Here is a 12,204-nt window from a genome sequence, read left to right on the forward strand (position 1 = left end):
AAATCAGCTCTGACACCCTCACCCCACCTTCCGCACCCCCGCCCAGACTGCCCGGGCTGGCTTTAACGCGATCGCACTGGGCGGCCTTGGAAACCGGGAGCGGAGGGCTGGGAAGCGGGGAAGGGACGCCAGAACCGCGTCCCCTCCCCGGGACAGCCCTGTGCCCGCCCACTCCCCCACCCCCGCATCCTCCCCACCCGAGTGGGCGGGGAGCGCAGAGCTGCGGGCTCGGGGCTGAGGGCAGCGGCCCGCGCGAGCATCCGGGGCCGCGGCCTCGGGGGGAGGGGGGCGGGGCGTCTCGGGGCCCCGCCCCTCTGACGCAGCCTGGCGGAGTGCGGGCGGGGCAGCCCGCCAGCCCGAGCGCTCAGAGGCAGAGCCGCGGAGTCGCGGCTGGACGCGCGCAGCCCGGCTCCGGCCCCCGGAGGATGCGGCGCGCCCAGGATGCTGCCGCGCCTGGTAGTGCCGCTGGCGGTGCTCCTCAGCCTGCGCCTCTGCTCCGGCGCGCACGGTAAGGATCGCAGCCCGGCCCTCCCCTGCCCGCTCCGCGCTCGCCCGGCTGGGCTGTGTGCGTGTCCACACGCGACCCCCGCCTTTCGTCGCCCCTACATTAAAGTTGTGCGCTCCACGGGGAACCCCGTCTGGCTGTCCCTCCGGGGAGAGGGGAGTCCATTGTCCAACACCCCCCCCCCCGGAAGCTCCCTCATTCCGGCAAGCCTGAGTCTTAGGCTCCCCGTTGTGGAAGGGTAAGAGCATTAAATTGATGGGGGGTAAGGGGGTGGATAGAGAAGTCAGATAACACCCCCGCGCCCGGCTTATTGTCCATCCACTTCCAGGCCGATCAGAAATTTAGCCTTGGCCTTTTTTGTTGTTGTTCTCGGCCAGCTAAGACTGCTTCCCCCCCCTGGGGAATGACTTTGATTCCCCATCTGACTCCACCTTCCCTTAGAGGTCCACTTAACCTGTTTCTTCCCCGTGCCATGCCCTGGCTCATCCCAGCTCTTTCCCCTCACTATCACCTGTGGGTCCATCTGATCATCCCCTGCTTCTTCTTTAGCCCCTAACGTGCTCCCACTGCCACCTGCCTCCCCCTACCTCCTCCCACCCCTTAGCTCAGTCTTCTAACCCAGCCAGCTGTCCTGGAAAGTTTCTGCAGGGGAGGTGAGACGAGCCTGGAGAGAGAATGAAAGGGCAGCGAGGTGGCGGCAGGGAGAGCAGGGACTGAAACCGCATCTACACCAAAATACAAAGTAAAACATGCAGTCAGCCGTTCACATGATCGAGAGCTGAGTCGGGGACACGCAGCCCAAACACCACAGAGACCCGCTGCATTTTTCACTTTCCATCCAATGTTCTGAAATCGAAACACAGCCTTGAGGATCAAAGACATTGTAAGAAAGAAAGAAAGGGACAGGGGAAATATACTCTGTGCGAATGACAACTCTAGAAGAAGTATTACTACAGATGGTGAGAAACTAGAGAACAAAGGAAGCCTGGGAGAGTGGCTGGCAGACTGAGAGACATTAAGGGATCAAGGAGGAGAGAAGAGGGATTGACTGGGTATTGGCCTTGACCTACCTCATTGCACTTGAGTGGCAAGACTCTCAGCATAGGTGTATTTATTACATTCTTACAAACGAGAGGTCTGGTGAAGTTAAGTAATTTGCCCAAGTCACCCTGGCAAGTTCATTTGAGGCCTCCTGAAGTTGGAGTTTCCCCCTGGTGAATGGGAGGAGCAAAGGGCGGAAGATGGGAGTTCGGCTGTGGCGTTGAGTATCTCGCCGTGGAGCCAAGGGTGCTGGCTCTGGGTGGAAATGCCGTCAGCCCTGTGTAGAACCAAAACTGCTTCGTTCTGTCAGCCAGCCTAAAGCCCTTCTAGAAGCGGGGGAATGGGGCAAGCACTCAGCTTGGGACTGCCCAGGAGAGCTGTGAAGAGAAACAGATGCCAACAAGCAGGACATCTGTGTACCCCCAAGAACTGCAGAGAGGAGGCCTGGGGCTGGAGCCAGACCCATCTGGATTCACCCTGACCCTCACTCACTCCATTGGCCTTGGGCAAGTCACCTAACCTTTCCGTAAAATTGGAGTACTAGATGCCTACCCTGGAGGGCTGCTGGGATAATTAACTGACACAACATAGAAAAAGTACTTAGCAGAGTGCTCAGCTCAAAGGACTCGATAAATGGAGGCTGTAAGATTGATGGCCACCGTCAGCCTCGTTATCCCCGGGAGGCGGGCTCCACCAACTCTGATATCCACGCTCTTTGCCCCAGGAACGGAACTTCCCAGCCCTCCATCTGTGTGGTTTGAAGCAGAATTTTTCTCCCATATCCTCCACTGGACTCCCATCCCGAATCAGTCAGAAGGCACCTACTATGAAGTGGAGCTTCTGAGGTATGTATGGAAAGGGGAGATGGAGAAAGGAGAGAGGTGGGTGCGGGAGGGGGTGGAGCCATCCCCTGCAGTTTCCTGGCACGGGAAGATAAATCGGTCTTGTCATCGAAGTGACTCCAGGAAGGACCCTGGTGCATATCCATCAGTTGACGAGTACTGATTTGAGTCTCGTGCGTTGAGCAGTGCGCTGGGAGCTCTGGGGTGAAAAGGCCAAGGTGTTGCCTTCACCCTCAAGGTTTTTTCCATCTTACTGGAAAAACAGGAAGTGCATCCATAATATGGTCGGAAAACAAGTAAAAGCCCAAAGGACTGCAAATGTAGTCGGGAGAAAGGAGAAATGAGGCCGTGTGGCAGTGGGTAGCAAGTCTTCCTGGAGGAAGGGGATGTCCGTTAGATGTTCCAATCTAAGAGAAATTGGTATGCGGTTCCAGAACCAAGAGAGAGATTCTTGCAGTTAGATGCCCTGGGCCAGAGAAAATGCCCTGAGGGCTGGACCATCGTTGAGCTCTCTCCCCGGGCCCCTTGCTTTCCTCTTAAAGGAGGCAGGTTTGAGCACAAATTTCCCTACTGATGCTCTGATCCGGATATCTCCCCAGGTATGGAAGAGACTCCTGGGAGTCCACCCCCAGCTGTAACCAGACCCTGGTGCCGTCCTGTGATCTCACTATTATGACCCTGGACCTGTACCACGACAGTAGCTACAAAGCCAGAGTCCGGGCAATGGCTGGAAACCGGTACTCCAACTGGACCAACACCAACACCCGCTTCTCCCTGGATGAAGGTGCTTTTCGAAACTCCCCTGGACCTGGAATATGGCTTTGGGGGTCCCTTCCTGCCAGAAACTCTAGTCTAGAACTCTACTCTGCTCCCATAGCTTGCCATCCAGCCAGGCTTCCTGGCCGGGCACCGCGTTGCCCAAACAACTAGTCAGGACTTTTGGGAAGATTTAGATGAAAGTAGCCAAGTTGTTCAAGATTTAAAAGGGAACTGGAGTTGTTTATCCTACAGAAGAGAAGTCTCGGGGCGAGTTGGAGCAGCTGAGTCACAAGGGCCAGACCTGTGTACTTATAGAGTTCTGGAAGAGGAAGTGAATCCATAAGCTCTCAGCATGGGGCAGCAAACAGTAGGCCGAATTAGATCTAGTCCTCACCTGCTTCAGGCTGAATTCCCAGGGGTCAGGGTGTGAGGCTTGGAGGCAGGGAGATGCTGATGAAGAGTTGGGGGTCTCTCTTTCTAGAGGTCAAAGGGTAAGCCCCAAACTTGATGGGATTCTTCTATTCTGCAAATTGGAACTGACCATACACTCTATGTGTGTGGTGAGCCCACTCTCCAGAATTCAGAGCCAGGACCAATGGTCTCTGAGGTCACTGGCTCCCAAATGCCGGCCCGCAGGCCAGTGTTCAGCTGGCTGCAGAAATATTACCCGGGCAGCGTGTTTAAAATAAATGTTTCCAGGGCCCAGTTTCAAAACTTGAGATTCACTGTGTCTTGAGTGGGCCTGGGGCATCTATATTTTTAATGTAGCCCCCAGGAAGTCCTGATGTTCTGCTGGGTTGCAAACCAGTGGCCCAGGTTTTAGGGCGGGTAACGCTGGACTCTAGAGGCCAAGCACGGGTGGGGCACCCAGGCCCTCCCCAGCCCGCCGGCCTCATGATTTTGCCTCCCTGCTCAGTGACTCTGATGGTTAGCGTGAAGCTAGAGGTGGACAACGGCATCATCCTCGGGCGGATCCAGCTCCCCAGGCCCAGGATCGCCCCTACGGGCGACACTTACGAAAGCATCTTCCAACACTTCCGAGAGTACGAGATTAAGCTGCGCAAGGTGCCGGGGAACTCTACGGTATGGACTTCCCCGGGGCCGCAGCCCCTGGGCTCCCTGGGCCTCCCTGTCACCCCGGGCCGGCAGGACCTTTTGTGCACCCGTGGGGGACTTTGCTGGCAGAGTGGAGGGCGGTCATGGGGCGGGGAAGGGAGTCGAGAAGCCCTGGGTTAAGATGCACCTGCCAGGTGGCAGGGAGGACCCTGCCTGCTAGCACCAGGCACCATGCCACACATCTGATAGCTGTTAGTTCCGACACCCTTGCAGGTGGATATTTTACTCCCTTTTGAAAGTGGGGAAATGAGGCTCCGAGAGGCTATGTGATTGCCCATGGACACCCCGTATGTGGGATGTCTGGAATCTGCCAGGAAAGAGGAGGCTCTTTCCACCATTTGATTCCAGCCCCTTCTAGAAAGGTCCTCAGTGTCCCGTAAAATGTTCCACTTCTCTTTTAGTACGAGATAAATCATGTTAATCACAGAGATCTTGGGCTGCATTGATGATAGCGGGTTTGTGATGTTTGAGAAAGGACACTGAAGAAAGGTCGGCCTGGAGCATCTCTGACGGCTCCCCAGCTCTCGGCTCCCGCAGCCCATGAGCCAGGGATATTTTGTTTATGGCTGTGTTGCTTTCGTTTCAGTTCATAAAGCAGAAGATAAACCGTGAAACCTTCAGCCTCTCACCTCCTGGAGAACTGGGAGAATTCTGTGTCAAGGTGAAGCCATCTGTGGCCTCCCGAGTGAACAGGGGGCTGTGGTCCAAGGAAGAGTGCATTGTGCTTACCCGACAGTGTGAGTCTGCGGCCAGGGCTGCTGTCCGGGCGGGGAGGGAGGCAGGAAGGGCCTCACACAACCAGAAAAGCATCGGTTGAGGGCTGCCGATGCCATGGGCGCTCCTCCCCACAGCCCTGTGGGTGAGCTCCTTTTGTCCCCATTTTAGAGACGCGGGAACTGAGGCTCTGTGGGTATAAACAACTTTCTAGGACATGGTGGCAAAGCCAGGCCTCTTGCTTCTGCTTCCACTTGAGCACAGCCGTGCTTCCCAAGAACCCACCCCCACCCCAGCCTACCTCCGCCACCTATGGTCTTTCCCGTTTGTTACATTCCTCAGCCGTCCTTCCTTGGAGCTGGGCACAGAGGGCCTTCTAACCCTGCCTCCCCCTCCGAGGAAGCCGAACTGAGCTGCCCCCTGCCACAGCTGCTGCAGCCAGGCTCTCCGCAGGTGCTGTGTCCTTCACAGTCATCTTATGTGGGGAAACGGAGGCTCAGAGAGGCTGTGTAATTTGTCCATACCCTCACGGCTAGTGAGTGCTGGAGCTGGGACTTAGCCCAGGTCTGGCTGCTCCCAAAGCCTCCATTCTCACCCGCTGTACCACCCTGCCCCACCGTTCCACGTGCCGTAGCGTGAATCGAGCGCAAAGCCGGAAGCCGAGTCAGTGTGCCTAGTGAGGGAATCCTTCAGGACAGAGGTTGGAAGGCCAGGCAGGGATTCTCAAGAATCCAGAAACATCTAGCTGTATAGCCTAGAGGAAGCCTGGGGGATCACCTGGGCCCCGCACTCGGTGGCTCCCGGGAGCCACCCCTCCAACGTCCCACAACTGCCGGGCCACAAACACATCTCTCTGGGCCTACAGATTTCACCGTGACCAACCTCATCATCTTCTTCACCTTCGTCCTGCTGCTCTGCGGAGCCCTGGCCTACTGCCTGGCCCTCCAGCTGTACGTGCGACGCCAGAGGAAGCTGCCTACCGTCCTGGTGAGTCCCCAGGAGGGGCCACTATCCCATCCTCCCTAGCCGCACCAGGGCTCCAGGAGGCAGCGGGCTCCCCCCAGACGGTCCGTTCCCTCAGCCCTGACGTTATCAGCAGGCACCTTCCTCAGGGACCACGGGGACAGAGGCAAGGCTTACATGCAGAGCCCGGTGCTGAGAACATTATCTTCTAATAGCCCCGATAAGATCCATACTGAGTAGTCCCAACCCCCAAGGTGTTTTTGTTACTATTTACTATCATCGGCCATGGATCAGCCCCTGTGCATTAGTACCTCTGAGGCAGGTATTATCCTCATTTTATCTTCCCCTATGGGGAGGCATAGAGGGACTGTTCCACGCACAGGGGTCACAGGGCCAGGAAGAGTCAGGCCGAAGCCCAGTCTTTCCCCCCACCTACCGGCTGGTGACGACGAGTGCTCTGGAAGAGGAAGAACTCAGGCCTAGAAGCACCCACCTAGTGCTGCCACCAGAGTGGCAGAGAGCAGAGCGGGTGGTAATGCCGAGGAGGTCATGGCCAGGGTCTCTGACCCTCTTCCAGAGCGTCTCGTGCAACGGCTGCACCTGTGCGAGTAAGCCAGCATCTCCAAACTGTCCCGCCCGTCCCGCCTGGGATTCAGGCTGCTCCAGAGCTTGCGGCCACATCCCCCCAGCCGCCATCACTGCGATAGCCGTGGGCTGTGCTGGGGAGGACCGGCCCCATCAGGGAGCCAGGGGCCCTAGGAAAGGCCACAGCTGGAAGGGTATCCCCCCACTCAGAGGGATCCCAGGATTTCTGGGAAAAATAAGAAGAGAGACACAGGTCCTCTGGAATGATTTTGAGTAAGAACTCCAGGAAGTGGGGAGGCAGGGAGAGAAGCGACTGCCTGCCCTACTTAGAGCCTTGTCCAGGAAGCAGAGGACCGTGTTCCTGTGCCCTGGGTACCTTAGGAGACTAAAAAGTTCTCCCTTGTGTCTAACTGAAGTATGTCACTCATGGCTCCTTCTCTGTACTCTGGGGAGATTCAGTTCTATAAACGTGTATACACTGGCCTGTTTAACACGTACTTGGAGCACATCCGATACGCAGGGCCTGGGGCTGGGATGGGGGAGGTTTAGAGGTGAGTGTCTCATGGCGGCTGCCCTTCGGGCTGGAGAACCGGAAAGCAGAGGGGTGGGGGAGGAGTGGTCCTGGTAACTGCAGCGGGGATTCCTAGCTGGGCATCAGGATGAGCGTCCAGGAAGAGATGAACAAACCGGCAGTGGCCCCTGGTCCCAAGGGGCTTGATCACAGCCTGTTGGGGCAGCGGACGTATATGTATTCTTTTCACTCTAATGCGACCCAGTGAAATCGACACAGATCCAAAATGCCAAAGGAGAGGACAAGCAACCTCTGGGGTTTTGCTCCTCTGTGACATCTGGATCACAGAATTGAGCTCTCCTTGAGAATTTTTGCCTCCTCAAGATAAAGGCAACCCAGTTCCCTTCATCAAATGATCATGGCCATTACGAACTCTACCAATAACTTCTGGCACCTTCTAGCACCTTCACACTCACTTGCTTCGTCCCACTCATTAGCTGTTTTGATCTGATCTTTGGACAAATGGGGATTTCAAATCAGGCCAGCAGAGTACAAATCCCAGGTTTGTTCTTTGCTGCTGTGACTTTGGGCATGTCATTTAACCACTCTGAGGTTCCATTTCCTCCTCTAGGAAATGGAGAAACAACACTTCCTTAGAGATGGGAGCATAAAATTCGATTCACCGAACATTCACCGAGTGCCTTCTATGTACCAGGCACGGTTCAAAGCATTCTCCATGCATTAACTGCAACATGACCAGACAGGTACTGTCCTTATTGCCACTTTACAGGCAAGACACGAAAGCACAGAGAGGACAAATAATTGAGCCAAGGTGACACGGCTGGCAAAGGCAGAGCTGGGATTTGGGCCATGGAGTCTGGTTCTAGAAACAGCTGTCCTTCATCGCCAACCTATAGGATAGCAATAGGAACTCAACCAGTAAGGGTTGCACTGGAGTCAAAACTTACAAAGGGAATTAGGGCAGATGTGCAACAGTGAGTCCGTCAGTCAGTCAGCAAACCTTATGAGTGCCCAGTATGTGCCAGCTCAGCTTAAGCGCCAGGAACATTGTGGCAAACAAAACTAGGCAGGTCCTGCCCTCGAGGTGCTTGTATTCTGCTGGGTGTGGGGAGTTTGTATCGTGGGTCTTGGTAGGGGGTAGAAAATAAACTAAAAAATAATTCCAGGAACCAAGTACTAGAAAGAAGTAAACTAGGTTAATGCTGGGGCGCCTGGGTGGCTCAGTCGGTCAAGAGTCTGACTCTCGGTTTCGACTCAAGTCATGATCTCACATTTCATGAGTTCGAACCCTGCATCAGGCTCCACACTATCAGTGTGGAGCCTGCTTGGGATTCTCTCTCTCCCTCTCTCTCTCTCTCTGCCCCTCCCCCTCTCACTGTCTCTCAAAATGAATACACTTAAAATTTTTTTAAAAACTAGGTTAATGCAGAGACCGTGTGGAGCACTGCTCTAGCCAGGATGATCGGGAAGGCCTCTCTGGGGAGAGCTGAGCTGAGCTGAGACCTGAGTGTTAAGGAGGACACAGCCGTAGAAAGGGCTGAGAGAAGAGTGTTCCGACCACAGGGCATGGCATGTGCAAAGGCCCTGAGAGCACTGAGCTGATGCGTTCCAGGGCAGAAAGAACCCCAGTGTGACCCAGACAGAACAGCAAGGGGGAGAGGGGTTAAGGGACAGTTATTTAAACGTGAGTTACAGACTTACAGGCTATTTGTAGGTGGGTTACTATGTAACACATTCCCTATTTTGGGCCATCGTCAAAAAAAAGCTTGGCACTCACTTCTAGATGTATCCAAAGGAATCCGGCCTGCTCTCAGGTGTGGAAAGCAGTGCCGAGGGAGCCGAGAACATTCTCCGCTCCCTGCAGGCTCCCATCCCACCTGCCTTTCCACCCGGGCTGTGAGCACACAGGCCTGAACCAAACTGAGAATTGCATTAAGAGGAAAGGTCGGTTCTGAAATGACAACAAAAAGCACAGGGACCCCTCGGTTACAGCGGAGCCTCCCTGGGCTCTCCTCCCGGACCCGGGGCCTCACCTGCAACGCTGGAGTGGGTTGCTGCAGGTGACCCTTGTTTTTCTCACTCTGCCCTCTCCCCTCCAGGTCTTCGGGAAGCCCCATCCGTTCAACTTGGTCCTCCAGCTCCCCTGCCCAGAGCCCCAGGACACCATCCATCCCCTTGACGAGGGGGCCTTCCCCAAAGTGTCCCCGGAGCTGAAGAACTCAGAACTGCACGGCAGCACGGACAGCGGCTTTGGCAGTGCGAAGTCATCCCTGCAGAATGAGGGGTCCCAGTTCCTCCTGCCGGTCCCCCACCCCCAGGCGGCGGGGACTGTGGGAAAGGGGGCGCCCCGGGAGCCGGAGAGCAGCCGCAGCGGTGGCAGCAACAACAGCACAGACAGCGGGATCTGCTTGCAGGAGCCCAGCCCGAGTCCTGGCACCGGACCCCACTGGGAGCAGCGGGTGAGGAAGAGCAGCCAGGGCCAGGACGACAGCGGCCTCGGTCTAGCCCAAAACTCAGAAGGGCAGCCTGGGGATGTGCAGGGGGTCTCAGACTTGGGCCGTGTCAATCCCCCAGGGCCTGAGGTGCCTGGGGAGGAAGACCCAGCCTCAGTGGCATTCCGGGGCTACCTAAAGCAAACCAGATGCACACAGGAGAGAGCAACCACGGCAGGCTGCCTGGAGGAAGAGCCCGCCTCGACAGATGGCCTCGGCCCCAAGTTCAGGACATGCCTGGATGCCGAGGCAGGCTGGCCCCCGCTGGCCCTGGCCAAGGGCTATTTGAAACAGGACCCAGGAACGACTCGCCCTGCATCAGGGACCCCAACCGGACAGTGGAGTCGTCCAACTGAGGAGTGGTCACTTCTGGGTTTGACCAGCTCCAGGGACCTAGGAGCATCTGACTGCAACTTGGCCCATGACCTGGCCCCTCTGGACTGTATGGCAGCCCCAGGTGGTCTCCTGGACCGCTTTGACTCAAACCTGGTCCCTCTGCCTCTGATCTCCAGCCTGCACTCGAATGAGTGACTCAGGCTAAGGGGCTGCTTTTGATGTCAGCCGTGCCCTTCCTGGACCAGGAGGAGGGGCCGCAGGGGTCAGAAGTGACTCATGAGGCCAGTGTGAGCACTCTTCTGCAAGTTCCGGAGGTCCGGCCCTCGCCAGGCCCAGCAGGGCTGCCTGAGGTGCCCAGGGCAGAAAGAGGCTATCTCGTTATACTGTTGCAGGGTATCCAGATGGCACTGGCCGGTTATGCAGACAGGGCCCCAGAGACTCTGGCAGGACCAGGAAGGGCAGGGCGGAGATCTCCTCCCTTCTAGGGGCTCTTCCTATACTGTAAAAGAGTCTTTGCTCGGGGAAATCATAGGGTTTTCTGGAAATGTGGTGAGGCCAGCTATGGTGGTGAGGGCACCAAGCTGAAGTCGGTTCAGACCCAGCCCTCCCTCTCAGGCTAACCATGTGCCAGGGCCTCCAGCAGGATGCAGTGCTGGGAGGGTGGGGGCTTCAGAGCCTCCCTGCAGGGTCATTTCTAGGAGGAAACAGGAGGACCCGGAGATCAGGTGTGGTCTCTAGGATGGTCACACGGAGAATCTTCCAGACTGGCAGTCCTCCCAGGCGGGGAGCTTGTCACAGAAGATCTTCAGATGAATCTGCCCTGGTCAGCCAGTCTACCAACCGCCATTATGGAGCCACAAGGGGACGAAGCCCCCGTGTCCAAGCCACTCACTACCCCACCCTGTGGCCTCCACCATCTTGCTGACAGCGCTGGAGAAGCCGTGGCTATTTGTACCGGTCACTGGTCAAAACTCAGCCCTCCAGGTTGTCGGTGGACTTGGGCACCAGCTCGCCTGCCCCAGAGGGTCCGGGTTGGGACCTGCACTTGGGTTTACTGCTAACATCCAGCTCCAGACCCGCAAGACATGTCACTGCTCTCTCGGGGTTCAGCTGTGTGCGCTGGGACCAGCCCCAGTTGGAATAAGGACTCAGTCTCCAGGGGGCCCCTCCCCGCTGGACGTTAACCAAGCTGGCCTCGGGGGTGACTCCGGCCCGGTGTGAGCCTGGGCTGGGAAGAAGCAGACCGTAGAACCCACGTCTGCAGAGAACCAGCTTCCTTCTCACGCTGAGGACTAACAGATTTAGCAAAAGTCCACGGTGTCGCGCTGAGAGAACCATCAGAGAACCTGGGCCCAGAAAGGGGGCGGCTGTGGGCCCTGCGTCCCCACACTCGGGGTTAAGATTCTGTCTTCAAAGCCAGTTTACAGTCTATGGGCAAGGAAGCTGGGAGGGGTGACAGGCCTGACAGCCGCCCCCGAAGAGTCGCCACTCGGCCCTACATCTTTCTGTGGCATTCCAAGAATAGACAAGCGGCTCAGAGAATCCAGCCAGAACCGCCCCTGCTCCCCCACCACACTCTACCAAGAGGTTCTCAGGTATCTGATGACTCCCTCTGCACACTGAAGCTTGAGGAGCTCCTCAGGGTTCCCTCGGAAGGTTTATTTATTTATCTTGTTCCCTTATTTATTGAAGAGAGAGCACCGTACCATGAAAGAATTCTGGGTATTTCAAGAACCCGGTTCTGACCCCCCTGGTTCCAGTTCCGACCCCACTGTGCGTAGCATTTCCTCATCTGTAAACTGAAGCGCCTCGGATTCCTCATCTGCAAATCTAGAAAACCATGCCTGATGCGTTTCATTCACAGGGACGTGAGTTTCCACCGAGGGGGTGGGTATGAACGGGTCTTAAAAGAAAAGCTCTGTACGTCAGTGGTGTATGTTTTTTTTATTTCAATAAATTGTCAGGACCACAGGAACCTGGTGAAACCAGTCAAATTTCTGATGACACGGTGGCTGGTGGGAGACTCAAGTTGTTGCTCATGGAGGTTGATAAGGAATAAAATGTGTGATGTCGCTTTAGCAGGGACGAAGACTTAGGCTCAAATGGGACACAGGTCTGAGCCCTCGTGCTAACATGACGTAATGGGTATGTAATGTAAGAGATCATGACACTGTATGTAAGTGAAAGAAACATTCCTTTGGAAAGCTGAAAAGGAAACGTAGAAGACAAAGGTTTTTTGTTTTTGTTTGTTTGCTCTTTTTGAGAGAGCATGGGGGTGGGGGCAGGGGCAGAGAGAGGGGTCAGGGGATCCGAAGCGGG

At 56.1% G+C, this 12,204-nt stretch overlaps 1 protein-coding gene across 1 annotated transcript; it reads left to right on the forward strand.

Annotated features, from left to right (window-relative positions):
- Window positions 1–381: 381 nt before the first annotated feature.
- Window positions 382–11,860, forward strand: IL10RA (interleukin 10 receptor subunit alpha). Its single transcript, XM_042904574.1, has 7 exons — window positions 382–508; window positions 2,271–2,391; window positions 2,988–3,172; window positions 4,064–4,230; window positions 4,850–5,000; window positions 5,843–5,964; window positions 9,157–11,860. Exons 1-7 carry the CDS (start codon window positions 442–444, stop codon window positions 10,078–10,080), a joined length of 1,737 nt encoding a protein of 578 aa, XP_042760508.1. The 5' UTR covers window positions 382–441; the 3' UTR covers window positions 10,081–11,860.
- The last annotated feature ends 344 nt before the right edge of the window (window positions 11,861–12,204 follow it).

The sequence above is a fragment of the Panthera leo genome, chromosome D1 (genome assembly GCF_018350215.1).
Source record: "Panthera leo isolate Ple1 chromosome D1, P.leo_Ple1_pat1.1, whole genome shotgun sequence".
In the NCBI taxonomy this organism is placed as follows: domain Eukaryota; kingdom Metazoa; phylum Chordata; class Mammalia; order Carnivora; family Felidae; genus Panthera; species Panthera leo.

Excerpts from the sequence above, each read along its gene's own strand:
- IL10RA (XM_042904574.1), top strand. The coding sequence starts at position 442 with ATGCTGCCGCGCCTGGTAGTGCCGCTGGCGGTGCTCCTCAGCCTGCGC. Across the intron at positions 2,392-2,987 it reads TATGAAGTGGAGCTTCTGAG|GTATGGAAGAGACTCCTGGG; the intron begins GTATGTATGGAA and ends ATATCTCCCCAG. Across the intron at positions 4,231-4,849 it reads AGGTGCCGGGGAACTCTACG|TTCATAAAGCAGAAGATAAA; the intron begins GTATGGACTTCC and ends CTTTCGTTTCAG.